The following is a 21,806-nucleotide window of genomic DNA, read 5'->3' as shown; positions in this document are numbered from 1 at the left end:
GCGGCTCTGGCGTGGCCCAGCGCCGCGGCGGCGGTCGCGGCCTGTCAGAAGTCTGTGCTAACTCCGCCGTGGGATAGCGAGCCCCGACACTTGGAACAGCTCTTGCCAGCCAACCATGCGTTTCCTTTTTGTCGCACGTTGCTTTTTGCAAGTCTGTATTTTCATTTTTTCACCTCCGGCTCTTCCCTGTTTCAGTCACTAATCGAGCTCTTCGTGAACAGACTGGACTCGGTTGAATCGGTTCTGCCATACGAGTATGATGCGTAAGTACATTGCAACAGGCTTCCAGAAACGTTCGGAAAGCCTGTTTTTTCTTCTCAGTGCAGTGGAGCAACCCCTGATACAGCACATGTGTTTCTTGTGAGCAGTATTTTAGATGTAGGGATGGAAGACTCAATCCAGTGCTCAGTGTCAGGAATGAAATACGAGAGGATTGAAGGCATGAAGGCCACACCTGTGCTTCCTGATCATCCTCTGTTATTGTTAAGGGCTGCTGGGTTTCTAATGAGTGCAGTTTTTTGAGCTGAGTGCTAGATCTAGTGTTAACTGTTTGATATGTGTGAAAGTTCTTCCTGTTAGTGAAATGTAGGAAGACAAGCATTGTGTTCCTTGGGTCTGGCAACTGAAAGTGGAAGAATAGTAATTTTTCCTTTTTCCACCAAAGTGCTGTATCTAATTCTTGGGGGTTTTATTTTGATTCTTGTCCGTGAAAACTCTTACCTGCTTTTGCAGGCATTTATAGGCCTACAAAGCAATGATGCACAATATGATTTGCAGTCTTGCTGCTGGGCATACAGAAAAGAGAAACTTGCAGGTATCGTAGGCCTTACCCTGTGCAGTGAGTGCAACAGTAGCAGCCAGACCAGTAGCTTGAAAAACCCACAGTGTCTCTATTTGCATTAAGCTTTATGGAAGCAAATGAATTCAGGACCACTTACTGAGGAAAAGTACTTATTTACCAAAGATAACTGGGGGTTTTGTTGTTGTTTTCATAACCTGCTGCTACCTGTGTTTAAATAACAAAATTCCAGAGTGGTTCCATTTTCTCTCCCATATTCAGTTATTTCAGACTGTATTTAGTTGAAAAGAATTGGGAAATGGCATTTGGCAGTGTGGTACATTAATATTAGAAGCACTTCCCTTCTTTGGAACATGAACCTCAAATACTAATTGCAAAGACTCCTTTAGAAAGGGGTGTAGTTGTTTTTTCTGAAACATTTTTGCAAGAGAAATGGACAGTCCATAGCATAGTCTCCGTTTTTCCAATATGAAGTATTCTGTTGTTTAATTTGCCATTTGAAAAGGGTGCTTGGACTAAGCATCATGCATTTTGTTAAAGATATTTCAGTAGTGATACACGTTGGTTGAAATTGATGAAAACTGTAGATATTTTCATGCAACATATGGCAAATTTCATGGCAAAGGCACTCAGATTTTTACTAACGGTGGGTAACCTGCCAAAAGAAGTGTGAAGACTGCCATGTTAAGGACATAACTTATAAAATTGTTTTAGGCTGATACTTACAGTTATATGTCAGTTAAACATTGACATATAATTTTTTCACTTTTTTCCAGTTTTGACTTCTGTCAAGATACGGAAGAAAAAAGACCATCAGAAAATCTTGGACAAGTGCTCTTTGGGGAGAGAATAGCATCGTCTCCATATAAGGTTATTTAATCCCTTGAAGTTGATCCTGTTTATATTTGTTAACTGTCATTCTGATGGCTGTAATCCATACACATAGCAGAATATTTGGTAATTGTGTGTTATGTTTAAAATAAATAAATAAATTAAAGCTTTATAGTGTTTATGTAATAAACCCAAAGCCTCTCCCACCCTAAAGGCATCTTAGGGTGGCTAATTAAAGTAGGAAGCTGAGCCAGTAATTGCTTTTCTTTCCTGTTGCTCTGTGATAGAGAAGTCCAGAAATGATATCTTAAGCAGTTCTTGAACAGCTGGGTGTATAGTGTGTCAGGTGATCTGAAATCATTAGTTTTTTGCATGTAGTACTGGAGGCTGTAAACTGGTGGTTCAGGAACCATTTTGTACACTTAGTTGTACAGTTGGGCAACTTCTGGAGTGGGAAGAGGAAGTCAAGTTGGGGCTCGCTTCCAGCTTGTACATGCCTAACATCTGTTGTGTAAAAGCAGATTTTTCATTGTTGATGTGTGTCACATGACACCTTCTGTAAAATAAAGGTATGGAAGTATTTTGTAGATGAGGTATGTAATATTTTTGTCTCGTGTCCTGCATTAGCAATGGCCAAATGCAACATCTCTAAAAATCTGTATAGTCAACTTGGGAAAATGATTAGCAATGGGGGAGGTATGGTCAGATGCTGGCTCTTTAATGCTTGCGAGCTCTATGCTGTTCAGGTGCAGTTTCCAGACTGAGATGTGCTGGTGAAAGTGAATACTGAGCTGCGTGTGTGCATGAGCGTTGATAGATAATCCAAATCCCTGTGAGAAAAAGAGGCAGCAGAATTTCTGGTTCTGCTGCTGCTCTGTCATTAGGGACCTAGTCACATCTGTTCATAGGGCTGTTCTGGAGGTGATGCCTCCTCCCTTGTGTAAACTGCTCCTAGAAGTCTCTCTTTCCTTGACTCTCTGAATCATGGAATGGTTTGGGTTGGAAGGGACCTTCAAGACCATCCAGTTCCAACCCCCCTGCCATGGGCAGGGACCCCTTCCACTAGACCAGGTTGCTCAAAGCCTCATCCAGCCTGGCCTTGAACCCTTCCAGGGATGGGGCATCCACAACATCTCTGGGCAACCTGTTCCAGTGCTTCACCACCCTCTCTTTGAAGAATTTCCGCCTCATATCTAATCTAAACCTCCCTGCCTTCAATTTAAACCTGTTACCCCTTGTCTTGTCATTCCCTGCCCTTGTAAAAAGTGCCCCCCAGCTTCCTTGTAGGCCCCCTTCAGGTACTGAGCTAATGTAATTTTAAATCTTATGACTGCTGGTAACAAGAAGCTTTTAAATAGGTAGCATGATGGGTCATTTGGGCTGGACACCCACTGAATAGATTATTATAACAATTACTTGTTTGAACTGGCTGCATGTTACAGTAATTAGAAAATCCTATTATTGGTTAGCAATTAGGTATTGATAATGTTAGAGTTTTCAGTCAACTTTTAAGTATGTTAGCTGACTAACAGGTAAGTCCTAACTGGGTTACAAGTTTGATATACAAATATGAGCATGTTTATGATAGGTGGTGTCTGCATTTGAAGCACGGATGTTGTGCAACTTGTTGCATTTTTGGCAGCCTTATCTAATAACTAAGTCATCATGGGGAAAAGCAGCTAAAATTAACACAAAACATTCAAAAAGGATGTAGTTAAGTCTGGTTTAGCAGATGATGAAATTACCAAAATAAAACAAACTGGTAAAGGGAATAAGCAATATCTTCTTTACTGATTTACAAATTTCAGTCCTCAAAGTCTGTCTGGGCTATTGAAGAGATTTTTAGCAAAGTGAAAGGGGATTGCTGGTGCTGGATCTACATAAATCTTGACATTTAAGTTAAAGCATGGGAAATTCTGGCTTTAGAGACTTGTAATAAGGAAGTGAAGTGTCGCAAAAGAGTCAGCTTTACCTGGAAAAGGTTTTTTTGAAGCAAACCTGAAATTACTCTTTGTGTGTGTTTTTTTAACAGTTTACTTTTAAAAAGCAAGAAACATGTACGAAAGTTTGTACAAGATCGTATGACCCAGCAAACACTGCTGATAAGAGCAAACTGGCTTTTCTGAAGAAAGGAATGCAGTTGAATTATCAGCATCACTGGTAAGCTGCATGCTTGAGGTTAGGAATTTTTCTGCTTTTTTTTACATGTTTATCTATGCTTTAAGTGGTTGCTTTCTTCTTTCTATGCAAGAAGTTGTCCTCTGCTCTGCTTCTTGCAATGCAGTTTTCAGTAGTGCCCACGTGAATGTTAAATGTCCGTGTGAAATAAGGTGCATCCCTTTCTGAGGACGTGTTCTTTGATTTCTGTCTAGGATTATCGATAACATGCCTGTGACGTGGTGCTATGATGTGGAAGATGGACAAAAGTACTGTAATCCAGGATTTCCAGTAGGATGTTTCGTTACCCCAGATGGTAGAGTTAAAGATGCTTGTGTTATAAATGTAAGTGGTGGAACTTTTTTCATTAGTATAGCAGTTGTAATTTCACTTATGGTTTTATTTTTATTTACTTCTGTATGCAGTGTCTCAGTGATAAAATTGCCCAAAAAAAGCTCATCCTGATCTTTTGACCAATATAGATAAAGCTGTAAAACAGCAGTGTTGGTGTCTAAAAGTCTTAGAAAATTGAGTTTTTCTTCTGAAATGTCACATTTATCCATCCTTATACCTGTTCATTCTCTGTGTGTGCCGTACGTATGTGCAAGACCTTCTTTGATCTGTTTCAGTTAGCAGCTTTCTAGTGAAGGCCTGGAAATGAGCACTGTGTTCTAGTTAGAAAAGTTCTGTCTAGCACAGTTTACAAGTTAAATGTGTCAGGGTTTTCCCAGATGGCTGGAAGATAAAAACCACAATTGTGACAGGGGAAGAATTATATTGACTACAGTTTGAAATGTGTCAGTCATCTTGGGAGTTCCATGGTGAATGGTACAGTTACAGATAATAGTGATACAGATTTTTCTCTCCTCGGGTGAGGGACCACACTCATCGGTGAGGGGAGAGTTCTGCTGTGACTCTGCTCTGTCTGTGACTTACTGCTTGTATGCAGTGCAGTCAGGTTATTTGTATTCAGCAGGTCTGATGCTTCTTGGAAGTGAAGCATTTATCATGCCTGTTCGGTTTATTCTGTCTACAGGCACCTTCCAACTCTGTTACTCCTCAGGCTCCCTGGACTGTTGAAAACAGTCTGTGAATTGAATAACCTGTTCCAGTTAGGTGTTCGACTTGATTACTTTGTATGTGAGGTGGTTTTGAGGTTAAATTGATACCAGTGTATATTGTGTGGGAAGCTATCTGGTACACAGAAAACAGTTGTAGCCAAGTCAGCAACTTGGATTTTGTGGTTTTGTTTGGGTTTTTTTATGGGAGATCTTTGCATGTAGGCATCAAGGGTTGAATTTCCTAGTGAGTGCTTAGGGAGCTTGTGCTGTGCAAGTCGTGTGTGCTAGCTGTGATGTGGATGCTCTGCCAGTTTTGGTGTCGTACCCAGTGCCAATTTTGGACTTTGAATTCTAAATGTTGCATGGCATAGTGCTAGAGGGGTGATAGTTACATGGGCAAATAAGACTGTAGCACCATGGGTAGGACTGTACTCTCAGGGCTGAGTTGGAGAATGACATCTTTTACAAGTACACCCGAATACCTATTCCAGCAGGCATATGTATCTCTTAAAAAATGGGGCCAGGAAAGAGGGGGTATCATGCAATAGCACAGCTGTAGTTCACCCTCACATTTGCGCAGCTGGTGAGCTGTATTACCGCTTCATCTGCTACTGTGAAAACGGAGGAAACGGGTAACTAAAGATGGGGTTGTAGCATGACACAAGCATGATTTCTGATCTTCTGTTGGGAATCTTTATCATGGTGAAAGAAGAAGAATTCGGACAAATTTAATGCAAGACACCCTTGTATTTTGCTGGAAGGGGGGAAAGGGACAAGTTCTGTGGCAGTTGGAAAATGGCTAATGTGCACAATAAATAAAGGAATGTTTTTACTTGTAAACTCAACTAGCAGTCTGTCATCCTGGTCCCCTAATTCAAATTAACAGTTTTTAAACAATGACAGTCTTAAGGAGAAAAGAAAATCCAAACCAACTTAATTGACTGTGGGATTATCTGAGCTTTATACAGTTCTTCATTATTCCAAATTGTGAAAGGGTAGGGGTGACAAAGCAGAATAGCTCCTGAAAGTGAAAGGTAGTTGTTTGAAGCAGAACCTGGTTTGTAAGCTTTGGTAGCTGGAATGTCTACCAGGAAGACTGTGGGGGGGAGAAGTAGTGAATCTGAAATACTTGTACCTTGGATAAATACATCTTTGAACTTGTTTTAGCAGCTTTTTGTGGTAAATAGAAAAAATGCTGTCATATACTTCTAAATTTTACGAGTAACACAGATGTGATGCTTTATGTTAATTTGTATTTATATACTACAATATAATATATAGAAAAATATTTTACAGGGGTAATAAAAAAAGTGTTGAAGTGTTGCCCCTTCTTTCTTGCTCCTTCATTGGACAGTAGCCTCATTTTAAAGTTCTTGACTGCTTGCACCCTCTCCTGTTTCTCAGTCTCTTGATGATATTTTGTAGTCAGAGTTTAACAAGAAGAACACTTTCTACCTCTTCAACCACGTTGACATAACAATCATGTACCATAGTGGAAAGGATGAAAACTGGCCTGGTGCAAGACTGGTGATGGCAAGACTGAGACCACAAAGGTAATTGTGCATTAAAGCAGCAAGTCCTAGTTCTAGGACTAGTATAAGCCTGCTAATAGTAGTTGCAAGCTTAGAAATACTACTTGGTGTCAGTAAGTTGTGAGAAACGGCTTATTCTGACTTGTGATAAAGCTTTTCAGATACACCGAGAAAACATCCTCCGAGTGACAGTTTCCTCTGTTATCTCGTACTGCTGCTCATTGCCTACCAAATGTACTCTGTATGAACGTATGGCATTTGTACAGGTGTACTTCTTCCTGTGTTAGGTTAGATGCTGAGCTATAGGTGAAATACCAAGTTAATACCGATATTCAGAACAGCAAATGATGATGACTGGTTTTCTAAGAAAACTAACTCATTTTCTTAAACAGTAGCTTTTTGGTTTCTGTGTTGGCCAGAGGGGAGATGCAACAATTCAGAGGTGGGAAACATACTGCAGCAATTACTTTGCCCTTCTGTCAGTCTGCTCACACACAGTTCATACTAACTTATATTTGAAAACTGCAGCCTGTTTATAAATTTCAAAGTAGATTTCTGCTTTTTTTTTTAGCTAGATTCTTCCCTCTTTTCTATAGAGATTAAAGTACATTCTTAATTACAGCACCATAGTTTCTCAAATCATAACAGACATGTATGTTACAACATGACGGTACACTTGTGTTTCCTGTTGTAATGGGATAGTGTTTTTTTAGTGAATTACACTTGCACAGCAAGTGTATTCCTTCCGTTTACATCTGCTCTGAAGTGGTGGCGGGAAGATTCTACCAACCTTCTCCATTTTTGAGTAATGCTTTTTCAGTTGCATGCTGAACGGTTGAAAACCAAGGGTTTGTCGTTTCACCAGTAACGCAGACCACGAGGGGGCACAGTCGGGTTGCACATAACCTTCATTTAGTCATGCTCTGACTCGGTGTTTTGCTTGGTGCTTTGCTTCAGTCTTGGAGCTCTCCTGATGGGTTGGAGCACCCTAGGCCTTTCATGAACGTTATCTTATGCCTTGACTTAGTTGTTGACATGTAAACAGTTCTACCTTACATGCATTATCTGAACTGGGTAAATACATCTTGGCCACGAGGTGTGAGGGAAGCTATTTTCCAATATTAGAGGAGGTTCACAGGAGTGAATTGAGGCAAACCTCAAGGTTTCCTTGACTTTGTGCTTCTATAGCTGCAGGTTTTCTAAAGTACTGCAGAGAAGGATTTGCGTATTTGAACTTTAACATGTAGAATGTTGTTCTGTATTTCTCAGAGGGCACAAGACTGCCGAGGTGAAATTAGACCACTTGTACAGGAGTGGAAAATGGAAAGGTTCCCACAGTAATTTCTTCTTCCCTAGTGTAAAATAATAATAGTAATTTTAAAAAAGACACTTCCAAATCCACCAAAATAAAATAAACACCCTTCTGCCTGTGAAACTTGCGGGAAGGTGAGAACCTGTGAGGGATTACTAAGAAATTCTCCGTCTTCCTTACTGATGAGCACACACTGAAGTTAAGTCCCTCACCAGTAATGCAGTCTTGTTAAAATGTGGAAGGGAGGAATGATGACAGAGAAGGAGTATTTTATGTTGAAACTTACCATCTTACCAGGTAACGATCTCCAGACTTCACAGCCTGCTTAACCAAGCAGTCCTTTAGCTTAGCTCTAGGACTTCGTTCTGATCGTGACAGAAAAGTGGGTATGCTGAAACCACATCTGCGAGTCTCGTCTCCCACATGCTTAGCAAACTGTTTTACCCATAATGTTCTCAAAGGCTTAGAAGTTTGAACAGATACTAACTCAACTGTCGGGTAGTGATCCAAGATCCAAATCCCTGGGATGCTTTCTGCGGAGCTTTTAGTTCGTGCTTGTGTGAACTTGTGTTCAGTTCTGGTGTGGATTTAAGGCTGTTACAGAACTTCTGAATAATGACAACTAATTATATACATAATTTTCTTTTTCTCACATTTAGCTACAAACATAAGTATTAACAAAAATATATTTTAAGATCTTTGACCTTCATGGGTAGAAAAACAAAAAAGCAGATCCTTAAAGAAGTTGAGTAGTTGCTACAAAACAATATACCCAGCTCTCCTTGGTTTTTTGTAAATTAAAACTTGTTTTAATTACCTCAGAAAAGAATTTGTGAAAATCTACCCTGTAGAGCATATGCAATTTTATTTAACACTTTTTCTCCCCTTAGCTACAAACATACAGATGAGAACAACTTAAGTTGTGAAGGTCCACCTATGGAGATTCCTGGAGAATTCACCAGTAAACTGAATTTGATCTACACTTACTCGGTGACATTTGAAGTAAGTACTGAATCTCTTACATAAATATGTAATTCCCCAAAAGAATGAAATCACAACAACTGGGTACTTTGCTAATAGCCATAACTGGATTAAAACAGTGTATACTCTGTAAGGATGGTCTTGTGAAGCAGTTTTCTCAAAACCTCCTACTTTTCCATTACTCTGGTTTCAGTAATGCTTGGAGTGTATAAATACTTTTTTTTTTGGGTCCTGTTTTATAATTAATAGAAAGGTGGTAGATTGAATAACTGCCAGAGTTGTCTTTACTGAGGTATGCTGTATGTTTTCAGAGTACAGCCAGGGTACTGAGAGTCTCATGTTAAAGAAATATTTATATTATATTTGGAGACAATTTTGTGTCAAATACTGATTTTAGCATGTTGTAAAGCTGTTTGTTCTAGTGAAGTTGCAGGTTTTGTCTTGTTTTTTCTTGATTTTATTTTATGCACTAGCTTGTTTTTGGGTAGGTGGCCATTTATCTTTCAATACTCCAATGTTTACTGTTACTAGAGTGCTTTCTTCAGTCTGTTATGGCGTAGACAGGAGGAACTTAGGCTTCTTGCAACTGGGTCTTTACAGCATGGAAAGTGAGCCTCCTGTGGGAGTGAGAATCATTTGACTGAACCTACTTCAAACCTTGGTTCCAGCCTGTCCCGAAAGCATGGTTGTCTGTCTTACATAAGACACAATCTTACAGGATGTGGCTTGAGACCACCAGCTCGTTTTGTGCAGGCAGTTAGGCAGCTGTCATATGGTAACAGCTTTCGTTCTACCAAATTGAATTTGATTTGAACCAATGACCTCGAGGTGCAAGGCCCCGTATCCTGTTACTCTTCCCTTGGGACACCCAGTCCTCCTTAGGTTCTCTAACTTTACTACATGAATGAGCCTCCTGTCTTAACATTTGTGTTCAAATCTTGATGATGAATTGCGGGTTTAGAACTGCCACGTGAGCGGCGATTGGTCTTGGCCCATGTCTGGGCTGCCTACGTGGAGCAGGTAAGGCTGTGCTGCCGTGGGGGCAGAGCACGCCTCACGCCAGGCACTTCAACGCTTCTTGTGTTCAGTTATCCTTTAGCCTTGGTGTGAAGCTGCACCCGGTACGTTTTACTGTCTGTCAGTAGCTTCAGAACTACTTAAAGGGGGAGTATTTATCAGTAGAAAGTATTTTTAAATAGAAGAACATCATTTTCAGTAAGCCTGAATACGTAAAGGAGTGAAATCCGTGACTTTTATGGTCCTTTCTCTCACGGCAGCTGACTTCTCATGAGAAAGCTGTGGTGTCTGCTTTAATTAATTCATTTAGCTCTGTGTATGTGAACACTATACATGATCGTGCCTCTAATCTTTAATACACAAATGTACAAAAATGTAAGCACGTGAGCAGCTTGGTGCTCCAGTAACAGACTTTGGAACCACGCTTCTGAAACTCTGTCCCAGCTAGCTGTGAGCTACCCATCAACTACTGGCTGAGGTGAAATAGAGCGACTTGAGGCAGTTTCAGGCAACTTGTTGTATTGGTGCAGTTCTTCGTTGTTAATGTTCTTGGTCCTGAACATGAACCAGAGCTCAGAAATTCTAGGCTGGAGGTGTAGTCTGAATTTTGAGAATTAACTGTACAAACATCACCTGGTAAGTCCGTGAAGACGTTCTGCTGAACTTCATGCCAGTCAGGAGAGAGAATTTGGTAACAGGACATCCCATGAGACAAGCTGTTAGAGAACAAGTCGTGGGGGTCAGAATCATCATTTATACAGCTTTCACATGAAGCATTTAGAGGAGGAAATAGAGGAGAATGGAAGCACCTTAGGAAGGTGAAAGTTACTGAATGATATTTTTCTTAAATCCTTCACAGGGATATCTGGAAATGTTGTCTGCCAGGAATCAGAGTGGAAAATTGTCTGTATCAGACACTATTATGGTAGGGAACGAGGAAGCCTATGCTAAATACATTAAAGATGATGAGAGAGAAAAATTCCAGGGAAAACTAGAAACACATTCGTAGAGTATGTTTAACAAAGTTGAAGTTTCAAGGTCAGTGTGCTGTGCTGGGAGTATCTAGTGATGATGGCATCATTGCTTTTCAGTGTGCGTTTGGGAGCTGCAGGCAGGTACATCGTCAGTCATGGGAAGATGAGGCTTGGTGAAGCCTCGCTGAAGGTAGTAGAGGTGATAGGAGATTTCAATAAACAAGAGATTCTTTGAGAGGCTCGAGAGAGAAAGAATGAATGCAACCCTGACATCCAGGGGTGATGCCAAGCTTAGATATTGATGCTGAGTGGACGATCTGTGGAAGAGATTTGATGTACTTATTTCTTCTCAGAGACTGCAACAAACTTGTACTTGTTTCTATTAATTTTTATTTTTTTTTAATAGGAAAAGAATAATATTAAATGGGCTTCCAGGTGGGACTACATTTTGGAGTCCATGCCACATACAAACATCCAGTGGTTTAGGTAAGATTTGCATTTATTTGATGAATAACCTTGCAGGGGAGCAGCAAGATTTCTTATTTCTAACTTCTGCTGTGGTATAACAAAGTCTGTTGGTTTTCAGGCAAAAAAACTTCCTTCTTTTCATATGTGAAACAACTTTTATCAGTCTTCCGTCTCTTGGGAGCATCTGTAGTATTGCATTTCATCAAAGGAACGCACCATTAGCATCCAAAAGGAAAGCAGCCTCCATCGTTTTACTTTACCATCACCATTCTGTTTAACTTCTCAGAGGTTGCTGTGTTACTGTTGTTACTGTCTGTCTTTCTCCAACTGCCTGGTGAGAGATATATGTGTGTACTGCATGTTTGGTACTCAGCAGCTGCTTAGAGTCAAAAGAAGGGCTTTTTTACAAGTAAAACATGTATACAAGAAGATCTTGCTTCCCTCTATACCATGCAAATGATACCAAGTAAGTGTATAATTTATGAAATGTTAATGTTTCGCAGTGTAAACTGAAAAGGCTAATCTGATCAAATATGTCTCTGCAAAATATTAAGTGGCATGATGTCGATGTTATTGGTTGATAGATTTTTAAATCTACTTGAGAGTCTGCTTTAAGAGCTGTAGCTGTTTCACTAGGGATATTACTTCTACATAAGGAGGAAAATAAAGAAAAGCAGTATCTAACTGTGTTGACAATTAACAATATGTCATGAAATGGTATTCTTCCTACTTGTGTCTTCTATGAAGTCATAAAGGTACACAACTTAAAACAGTTTATCTTCTCTGAGTGGGAAAATAATGAACAGTATGAACAACTTCAGTAAACTGAGTATCTAAGGCTATTCCTTAGGCTTGAGCTGTACATGTGGTATGAACTGAAGTGCATGTCCTGAAACCTGAGTAAGTGGATTGAAAGTTTGACTTTTTCTTTATCTACAGTATAATGAATTCCCTGGTAATTGTTCTCTTCCTATCTGGCATGGTGGCTATGATTATTCTGAGGACTCTTCATAAAGATATTGCAAGATACAACCAGATTGACTCTTCTGTGAGTAAGATTTACAGCTTTGACATGAGTATGTTTTTCTGGTGATAATGACGCTTATCAGTTGGTTTTGAATACAGTCTGAAGAGATGTATAGCAATCAGAATTCTGGTATGTTCAGATGTCTCTGAGGGTTTTATCTTTTCTAACGGCAGGATGGGCAGACGTGACAGCCTTACTTTTCTAGCGTCACTTGATGAACTTGCACTATGCAAGGGCAGACTTGAGTTTTAGAAAGATGTGGAATGATTCACATGAACTTTTTGGTAATGATCGAACTCAGTATTTGAAATTTCAGGTCCTTTCGTTCCCAGGTCTCAACCAAGGAAAGCCTCTTCTTAAATAAGTACTTCCACAGTATACCAACAGCCACAAGGCACTGTGCAGACATGGAAAAGTGGCCATCAAGGTGGCCATTGCTCCTGCATCCTTTGGTTGCATTATGGAGTCAGTCTGGGCATGTAACTGGTGGTATGACACGAATCTAAGCAGCCAGTGTGTTATTTATGGAATCTCCATCCTTGGAGACTTTCAGAAGCCATCTGGACATGGTTCTGGGTCATCTGCTTCAGGTGGCGCTGCTTGAGCAGGGAGTTGGACAAGAGGATGTCCAGAGATCCCTCCTAGCACCAACCCTTGAGTGATTCTGTGACTCTGACAACCTGAGATTATACAACGGTACCTTGTCAGTGCAGCCCTGTTGGAAGTCACGTGGCCTTAGCACAGGACCTGCACTGTATCTGTTGCACGCATCTGTAGCACAGAAGCAAAGACTCTGCTACCCTCTTTGCATATTTTCTCTCTAAAAATGTGGTTTACAGACTGAACAACCAAGGTTGTGAACTTCTGTTGATAACTACCTTCTCCCTTTTTCAAAACATCAGGCTTAAAATTACTGCAGCCAGGTGTTGTCACCATTGGAATGAAGCTGCATTAGGAAGCTCAATTGCTGTGATCTTCTTTCCAGTTCCGAGGTGGTATTTCTTTATAGTGGTTTGTAGCATAGCTTGTCCAGAGACAAGTGTCTAGCGCATAACCTGTGACGTTTGGAAAGTTTGGGGTCTGAGTTTTGTGAGAAGTACGATGCTATGCAACTTCATAAAGTGAAGTATTTAAAAAAGCCAACACCTGTATCAGATGAGTGTTGCAAAAAGAATCAAAAATTAAACCAGTGGCTAATAATGGAGTGAAATCAGTGTGAGGATCAGTAGTTGTCATGCTAAATGTTAGGGAAGAGATTCTGATTAACATAGACTAATACAAATTGAAGTTGCCTTTTGTCTGTGGCTAGAAAGTGTGGTGGAATCACATACTTTGTCTCCAGTTAGGAGATCATAATATTGCAGTTCATGTGCAACAGAACTTCTGATCTTGAGCTGTGCTAGAACTGGGGGTGTGTGTAGATGACTTATTTTTATAATTAATTCTCCTGGTGTTCTCTGTGTCAAACTGAACCTGGTTTGTCTGACTTAATGTAGTGACTGGAGTTTGCCAACCAACTGAACCTGTTGCGAGTTCTTTTGAAATGCACTCTTTAAAATGGAAAAGGGGCAGATCCCTGTAGTTGCTTGCTGCCTTGGTGGAAGAGAATATAACTGATTGTGAGTTAAAAAGACTTGACCAGATGACTGTGAGTGCGAGGCTGAATAAAAAATACTCCTTCTCATTGGTAAAGGTGGTATCTGCAAGCCAAAGATGAGAAATAATGTCGGATACTACAGAGGTTTGAATTTTCCCTGTTGTTGCTGTCTATCTGGATAAAGAATACTTTAAAATGCACAAAAGTGTTTCATATTGAAACGAAAACATCTGAAAGTACTTTTATTCTTCTTTGGTTTTGATATTTAATATCTTTTGTTAATGCAAATCCAGACAGTAATTAAAGTGGAAGAATTTTTCACATCCTTTAACTGATCGTTTTTGTGAAGCTGCTGTTTGATCTCTCAATTAAATTATGCTCACTATCTTACACTGTTTTGTCTTTATTAGTTGGTCATTCTTAATGTGATAAAGAGCAAGACTTGTAGAAGCTTGCTTAGTTTTTATGAATAACAGCAGGGATAGGTGTGGCTTTCAAAAAAACCAAAATTTTTCTTGCCAATTGTAAAAAACTTGAAGATCTGTGGCAGTTCCAGGACCTGATTTAAAAAGGTTTGAAAAGTGTGTGTCAGGTTGCTTCTGTGTTTGTGTTTATAAAATGGTATTTTTCGTTTGCCTTACTGGTAGTGAGAGTTGGAGTGAAGACGGAAGGATGCAAAAGAAGCGTTTTCAGTGTTCCCTACTTCTGCTACAAAATACGCTTTAGTCACAGAAATGATCTTTGAATCCTATCTTGGATCTTGTAGTCACATAAATGAAACTGGAGGTTTGAGGCTTTGTTTATAAACACTTTTTGAAATATACAGTAATTTTTAGCATATTGGCAAAGGCTCAGAAGTGTCTCTTCAGATTTCCTCAACTTTTTGTGTAACTAAGTGTTAGGTTCCTACTAGGATTAGTTGCACAATTCTTATCCTCATCTTTGAACAGTAAAGATCAGCAATATAAAATACTGCTGGATTCTTTAAACAAAAGTCTCAAAAATATTCTGACTCATAGGTAGTGGGCCTGTAACGGAAGAGTTAGTTTTACTAAAAATCAAGCTTTGAGACAAACACTCTGTCCCACAGGCCCATAAAAGATAAATGGGGTCTCAATGTGCTTGGTTTCTCTTTATTTTTCTTACACCAAGATATTTACTATGTAGCTGTATGTTTTAAACTTTGAATTGACACCAGAGGGTGTCTTTTGAGTGCATTTGCCAGGTTAGGTCTTGATAAGAAATCTAGTACCAGCCATTCCGAATTTGCACAACGCTTTCCTTGTTCTGTCAGAGACTAAAGTACTAGGCATTTATTTCTGCCTAGTGCTCACCACTTTGAAAACAGATAAAGATTTGCTTCAGATGGTAACCTTTCAAATTCTTTCATTCCTCACAACTACATGGGCAATATCTATCTTTCTTACCTCAACAACTTCTTCATCTGAACTTGAACTAATTGTGAGTTGCAGGGAAGTGTGGTCTTCATGCTTCTTTAACCAAACACTCTTTACTGGGAGAGCACTGATGTGTTGGAATTATACCTAGATACCTGTTACAAGTTTCTTTGCAGGCATAGCTTTGTGGGTCTGTGTGTGGTTTTGTTGTTTTGGTTTTTTTTTTTAATCAAAGTGTTATCTTGTGTTCAATAGTTTTCAGTTTTTGTAGTAGTATATCAGACTTCTGAGAACAATTCCTACCCCAACAATTGCAAGCAGGGATATGAGTGTGGGGAAGACAATCTTCCAGAAAAAAAAAAGTAATTACATAATCTGTCACATGTTAAGGTGCTCCACGTCGTTTGCCAGTTTGGTCTGTACTCTTCCGTAGTCGATTTTTTGTGTGCTGTAATTCTAGTGGTAAGCGATCCACTGAACTCAACTCAATACTCAGAGGTTGAATGAAACCTGTAGCTTTTAACTTTGTGAAGAAGAGAGTGGTCGATGTGAGGGGTTGGTTATTTGTCGTGTGGGGCAGATTTTTTGTGAAAGAAGGTGTTTGTTTTGAATGACTGTGGAAAAGTTTTATTCCTCAGTAGTGGTTTCTTAGAGCTGCTGGACTGAGGACCTCCCCCTCTTGCCATCCATCCATTCATGGACCAAGTGTTGGTACTTGCCCCTGGTGATTCTAGGGAGTGGACTTTCTTCTGGAGTATAAGGACCATTCCATTCTCTTCCAATGCTGTTGTTGAGACCGATGTGCTTTGAAACGGAAGCAAAAAGAGATTGAAGCGCTATAATCCAAGTCAAATTGAATGCTTTGTGTTAGTTTACATTTAGAATGATGCTATATGGCTTGGCTAATTACATTTTGTTGTTTAAGAGATGAGGGTTTTACTGATATATCCTGCCTTTTTCTTTCACTGAATCATCAGGGGGTTATAGAATCAATAAGTGGTGAATCAGATGCCATTAGTCTTGTCTTTGGATCTAAACTGGAAGTTAAACTTGAAATATGTATTTTGCATCCTGCATTCACTACTGCATTATCTATCTTTGCTAAAGACATTGTTGATTTTATACAGGAGGATGCCCAAGAGGAATTTGGCTGGAAGCTGGTTCATGGAGATGTGTTTAGACCTCCGAGGAAGGGAATGTTACTGTCCGTGTTTCTGGGCCAAGGGACACAAATTTTCATTATGACATTTATTACTTTATGTAAGTAACTTTATCAGCGTGATGTGTGATAGTGTAAGAAAGATGCAACATTATTGAACAAATGATATAAGCCTGCTTTTGGCAATGAAGTCCTTCCTTTAGTAAAATAGACTGTTAATACACATTCATATCAATGATCTAGGTAGCTTCAGTTATGCTGTCATTCAAAACGTCGTGATATCTGGGCTAGTTCAGAGTCTGCATGATTGTAGAAATCCTTGTTAAAAGTTTTCTTGTTTAAACAATAAAAACAGTCTGTCATGGTGTGAATTATCCAAGGATCCAGTAATGGAAGTTCAAAGACATGTAATCAAAGCTTTAATGTTCTCGGAACACTTTCTATCTAACACGTTTGACACGACAGCCTGCAGCCATGCAGAAATAAGAGGAAGAATGTGTGCCGGTGAAATAATAGTGACACAACATTGGGATCATAGGAGAGCCTTCTGTGAATAGCTGTATATACGTGTGATGTAACCTGTCACAAGTGGTTTAGTATATACTATCTATAAAGTGTATCACCATTCCTTGTCTTTCTGTACAGTAGAATTGAGAAGCATACTGATAGCTATTGCAAAAGAAGAATTTTTTGAATTCTGCTCTCCAGGTTTTAGTCAGATTTTTTGTCTTATAGAGGAGCTGCTTTTTCTATTCATTCTAATCTTATGCAATAAGATTAATAGACTTTTCTTGATGGGCTTGTCTTTCAGTGGTACTCGCAGCTCTTTAACTTGGTTAACTGCAATATTGTCCTGTGCAACCAGTGCAGTATAGAAATTGTGGTGGGGTGCGGGAAGTAGTCCTTTTTCTGTCTGAAAACAAAACTTCCCACTAGAGATCACTGACAGACTCCTTTTCTGAGGGTACCTCTGGACTGGTCCCTACAATTAGTTCAGACATAGGCAACTGCCTTTTATTGAAGAGGCTTATTTTCAAGATAGCCCATTCTTGAGTAAAGTGTTCTCCATCATGGTGAGATGCATGTGCATGTAGTCTTCACTGAAATACTGGAGTGCAAGGGATAAACCTGTACAGTGATACGTGTTACAGGGGCATTTTGACAAATGACCACATCGTTTTGTCCCTTTAGTCCTAGCTTGCCTTGGTTTCCTTTCTCCTGCCAACCGGGGTGCTTTGATGACCTGTGCAGTAGTACTCTGGGTCTTGCTGGGAACGCCGGCTGGTTACGTGTCTGCCAGGATGTACAAGAGTAAGTATGTGTCTTTGTTTAATGTGACAGGGCAAGTTAAATTCTGAATTGCTGGGCTTAATATAAATCTCAGGCTGGAACTGATGTCTCACACAACAGATCTGCTTCTTGCTGCTGGACTGCAAAACCAGTAAACATTCTGAACTTGAAATTGTTTTTACTTTTCCCCCTCAGCGTTCAGAGGCGAGAAGTGGAAGACAAACGTTTTGCTTACAGCTCTGCTTTGCCCTGGGTTAGTATTGTTTCCCTTCATTCTTTCCTTTATTCTTAGGTATAAATGAATCTGAGCTGGGAAGGAGCGGGGGAAAAAGTGAATTGTTATGGTATCGTGTGTGGGATTTTCTTTACTGTTCTCCAGGTTGCTGTTCCTGTGTATATTACCTGTCTATGACTCTAAAGAACAGTGATCTCTGAGGAGCTGGAGCCTAGTGCTCTGGAGCACAGCTTCTTAGCATCTTGTTTTGTCATCAGCTGTGGGGGTAGGAGGGATAATGTCGCAGCCTTTGAGAGTCACTGCGTTGGAATCGCAGGCATAGGGATGGAGTAATTGCAGTTTAGTACCGCTTAACTCTGTTCCAGCTAATCCTGTCCTAGCAGCTAATAGCTACTGTCACTTTGTTATGAAATATGTAGTTTGGTGGTAGTTTTTGGGGTACCTGTAGTGCTCTCCCGTAAATAGGAAGAGGCAGCTTAGGCAGAACCTCTGTTACCTTAGTTACGGTATCAGTGTTTTCTTGTAATCATGTTACTGAAAAGGATTTTTTTTTTTTTAAGCAAATAGCTGTATACTGCTGTACTGAACAGTAGAGGTTTAGTATGCCTCTGGGTGAGAATAATGCAGAGATTCTCATAAATTGATCATAATCTTTTTATATAAATGTAGGTAGTGTCCAGTTTTAGATATGGCTGCAGCATGTGTCATACTGTGGCCAATGCTGTTGGGCTTGGGAAGGGCGACAGCTCTCCTCCCTTTCGTTTTCTCATAGCTTCCAAGACCTTCCATGAGGATGAGGTCAGTGAAGAAAGGGCACAAAACCTAATTTTTTCTTCAAGTCTTCCGTATTTCTTGGTTGTGACTTTGGGTACATGAAGCTACTCTTTGACAAATGTCCTTGGCAGAAGTTGAGGAAAAGGTTATAAATAATTTCTTAAGGTATCTCTCCCCCCGAAAAGCTGAGAATGACTTCATTTTGAGTAAAATAGAATTTCATCAAACGAAATGTAATGCATTCAATAACAACTGAGTGTAGTATTTCCATGAGGGAATCTTATTTCTAAACAGACTGCGCTTCAGTCCCCCTGCTGTCATGTAGATATTATCTTGAGGGGGAAGAGAATATTTATCGGTGGAAGAAATATCGTGCTGATCATTTAAACTCCCAAATAAATTAAGTTTCACAGAGGAAACAAAATGATTGGGGATGGTAGAATAGGAACAGATGTCTTGATTATACCAAGCTAGTTCAGTGAATTTGCATAATATCATAAACAGCCTGAGGCCATTCCAGTCTCAGACTGATGGGAGTTCATATTTGTAGTATTTTATTCTAACTTTGGAGGGGCTAAGTGGGCTCTGTGGTACGAGCTTGGGCAGATGATGAACGTTAGCCAGGCTTCTAAAATAGCTTTGATTTTTATTTTTTGTTCAACAAGGTGCTTACACCAGGGGTCGCTGGGTGTGCTTATTTAACAATTCTTGTCTAACAGTTTTGGCAGGTGTAAGGCCTCTCGTAGGTAAAAAGGAGCTTGTCTATTGCTCTGATCTTCCCCCCCTTCCTTTTTTTTATTAAATAATGGAGGGTGCATGTCCACTTTGGGGCAGTGTAAATTCTGCCTGGGGAACGCTTTCTTAACAAGACCCAGACGATGCTGCATTTTGCAGAGGCCCTTCCTGAGCCTGAATATTCTGTGCTGTGTCTCGGAGTCCATGAATAATGGCCTATCAGTCCGTCTTCTGTACGGAGCTCCTTGCAGTACGTTTTGCTTTGTTTTCAGAATGGGGTGCGTTTGAAATCTTCATCATGTAGCTTGGAGTCATTTTCTAGTGTTTTCCCAGGGCGTTCAGAAAACGGGGCAGATGCACTTAACTGGGGAGGGAAGAAACTGGTCTGGAGACATGTGATGATTGATGCAGTCTTTATTTAAATTCCCCGTACGTGTGAGCTACTTTGGAGTAGCCCACTGTGTAACTCCATGAGATCTTAATACAAAGAGTCATCTTGTAGGGAAGAGCCCTTTTTATCCACCCTTCCATTACCGTGTTGCTGTGGCACATGCTGCAGCAGGGTGTACGCTTGTTGTGGGTGACATGTAGCTTCCCAAGTCTGAGGTTCTGCTATCGCTGTGTTTTTTTCAGAGGGAGTTTACTGGTTATAAAGCACCTTTAAAAAAAAAAAAAATCCATTCAGTGGTGTTCCTGAGGGTTCAATTCCAGTGCCAGTTCTTCAGTGTTGTTCATAACAATCTGGGTGGAGCTGATTGCACCATTAGCAAGTTTGCTGATGATGCCAAACTGGGAGGGGCTGTTGGCCCGTTTGAAGGGCAGGAGGCCTTGCAGAGAGCTCTAGATAGATTGGAGTATTGGGCTGTGATTAACGGGCTGAAATTTAACAAGTTAGGAGGGAGTAATGCTGGGCACAGGTATAAACTGGGAGAGGAGTGGCTGGAGAAAGGGACCTGGGGGTGCTGGTTGTTGGCAGGCACAGTAGAGTCAGCAGTGTGCCCTGGCAGCAGAGAGGGCAGACAGCACCCTGAGTCCCATGACACACAGCATGACCAGCCCAAAAGAGGGGATTTCCGCTGTTTTCAGTGTTGGTGCAGCTCACCTCAAGTGCTGTGCGCAGCTCTGGGCCTCACAATTTCACAAGGATGTGAAGCACCTTGAATGTGTCCAGAGAAGGGAACAAAGCTGATGGAAGGCATGTCCTGTGAGGAGCAGCTAGGGAGTTAGGGCTTGTCTGGTTCGGAGGAGAGGAGGCTGAGGGGCAACCTCATTGCTCTCTGCAGCTTCCTGAGAAGCAGAGAGGGAGGTGCTGAGCTCTTCTCCCTGGGGTGACAGGACAGGACGTGTGGGAATGGTTCAGAGCTGCACCAGGGGAGGTTTACACTGCACATCAGGAAGCGCGTCTTTACCGAGAGGGTGGTCAGACACGGGAACAGGCTTCCTGGGGGGGGGTGGTCATTTTTTGGGGTGGTCAATGCCCCAGCCTGTCGGTGTTTAAGAGGCATTTGGACAACGCTTCAACTTTTGGCCAGCCCTGAATTGGTCAGGCAGTTGGACTGGATGATCATTGTAGGTCCCTTCCAACAGAAGTAGTCTGTTCTATTTATTTTATCCTTTAGCATTCCTGGTATAGATTTTTATGATGGAATGTTTCTGTTACTTTTTGGTTTTATGTGCACAGTCTTTATTTAAATAGTGGCTTGACCACAGATACTTGCATTAGAAGATGTTGCAAGTGTTTTTAGTTACCCACACTATTGCTGAAAGCAACTAGGATTGTTTCGGAATGACAGATTGCAAGAAGCTACCCTTTCCTGATGCAGACTTTTAACTGGTTTATTTTTTTAAATACCAACTGGTATTTATTCTTTCCTGACTATTTTAATATCTTCTCTGATCTTTTTTTTTCAGGATTGTCTTTGCTGATTTCTTCATTATGAATCTCATTCTGTGGGTGAAAGGATCCTCAGCTGCCATCCCTTTTGGCACTTTGGTTGCTATCCTAGCCATGTGGTTTGGAATTTCAGTCCCACTGACCTTTGTGGGTGCCTATTTTGGCTTCAAGGAGAAGGTAGGGCTCTTTGAATACAGATTTGAAATCCACCTGTCCTCGGTAGTTGAGCCAGTGAATCCCTAAGCATACGAGAACTGGCTGGATTGAAATATATACAGCCCTATGATTGTAAAATGGTGTTTCACTTTGTCATGATTTTGAAACTGAGTATATGCTTGTAATTTCACATAATTTTTTTTTTCCTGTCCATTCACTAGAAACAGAATTTGATTGAGCTCTTGGTAGTCTCGCTTGCCTTTTGTAATTAAGTAATACCTCAATAGCTTCATTTTTTTTTTTTTTGAAGTAGTATGTCAGAAGTACTTCAGTTTGTACTTCACTAGTTTGGGGTAATGCCAGACAAACAAGATATATTTTTTTTTTTTTTTTAAATTAGGGCTGAAAAG

At 40.4% G+C, this 21,806-nt stretch overlaps 1 protein-coding gene across 1 annotated transcript in view; it reads left to right on the top strand.

Annotated features, from left to right (window-relative positions):
* Window positions 1-195: 195 nt before the first annotated feature.
* LOC104503987 (transmembrane 9 superfamily member 2-like) overlaps window positions 196-21,806 on the top strand; it is a gene marked incomplete at its 5' end in the record, with an annotated part of 32,338 nt that continues 10,727 nt past the window's right edge. Inside the window, 12 exons of the mRNA XM_010154723.1 lie at window positions 196-263; window positions 1,576-1,669; window positions 3,663-3,790; window positions 4,003-4,132; window positions 6,274-6,401; window positions 8,583-8,694; window positions 11,071-11,150; window positions 12,072-12,180; window positions 16,281-16,413; window positions 17,504-17,623; window positions 17,798-17,855; window positions 21,258-21,417. Of these exons, the coding sequence (XP_010153025.1) occupies window positions 196-263; window positions 1,576-1,669; window positions 3,663-3,790; window positions 4,003-4,132; window positions 6,274-6,401; window positions 8,583-8,694; window positions 11,071-11,150; window positions 12,072-12,180; window positions 16,281-16,413; window positions 17,504-17,623; window positions 17,798-17,855; window positions 21,258-21,417 (1,320 nt within the window). The remainder of the gene's footprint in view (window positions 264-1,575; window positions 1,670-3,662; window positions 3,791-4,002; window positions 4,133-6,273; window positions 6,402-8,582; window positions 8,695-11,070; window positions 11,151-12,071; window positions 12,181-16,280; window positions 16,414-17,503; window positions 17,624-17,797; window positions 17,856-21,257; window positions 21,418-21,806) is intronic.

The sequence above is a fragment of the Eurypyga helias genome, unplaced genomic scaffold, assembly GCF_000690775.1.
Source record: "Eurypyga helias isolate BGI_N326 unplaced genomic scaffold, ASM69077v1 scaffold6227, whole genome shotgun sequence".
Classification (NCBI taxonomy): Eukaryota; Metazoa; Chordata; class Aves; order Eurypygiformes; family Eurypygidae; genus Eurypyga; species Eurypyga helias.
The sequence above is the reverse complement of the archived record's forward strand: the minus strand, read 5'-3'. Positions and strand labels throughout refer to the sequence as shown.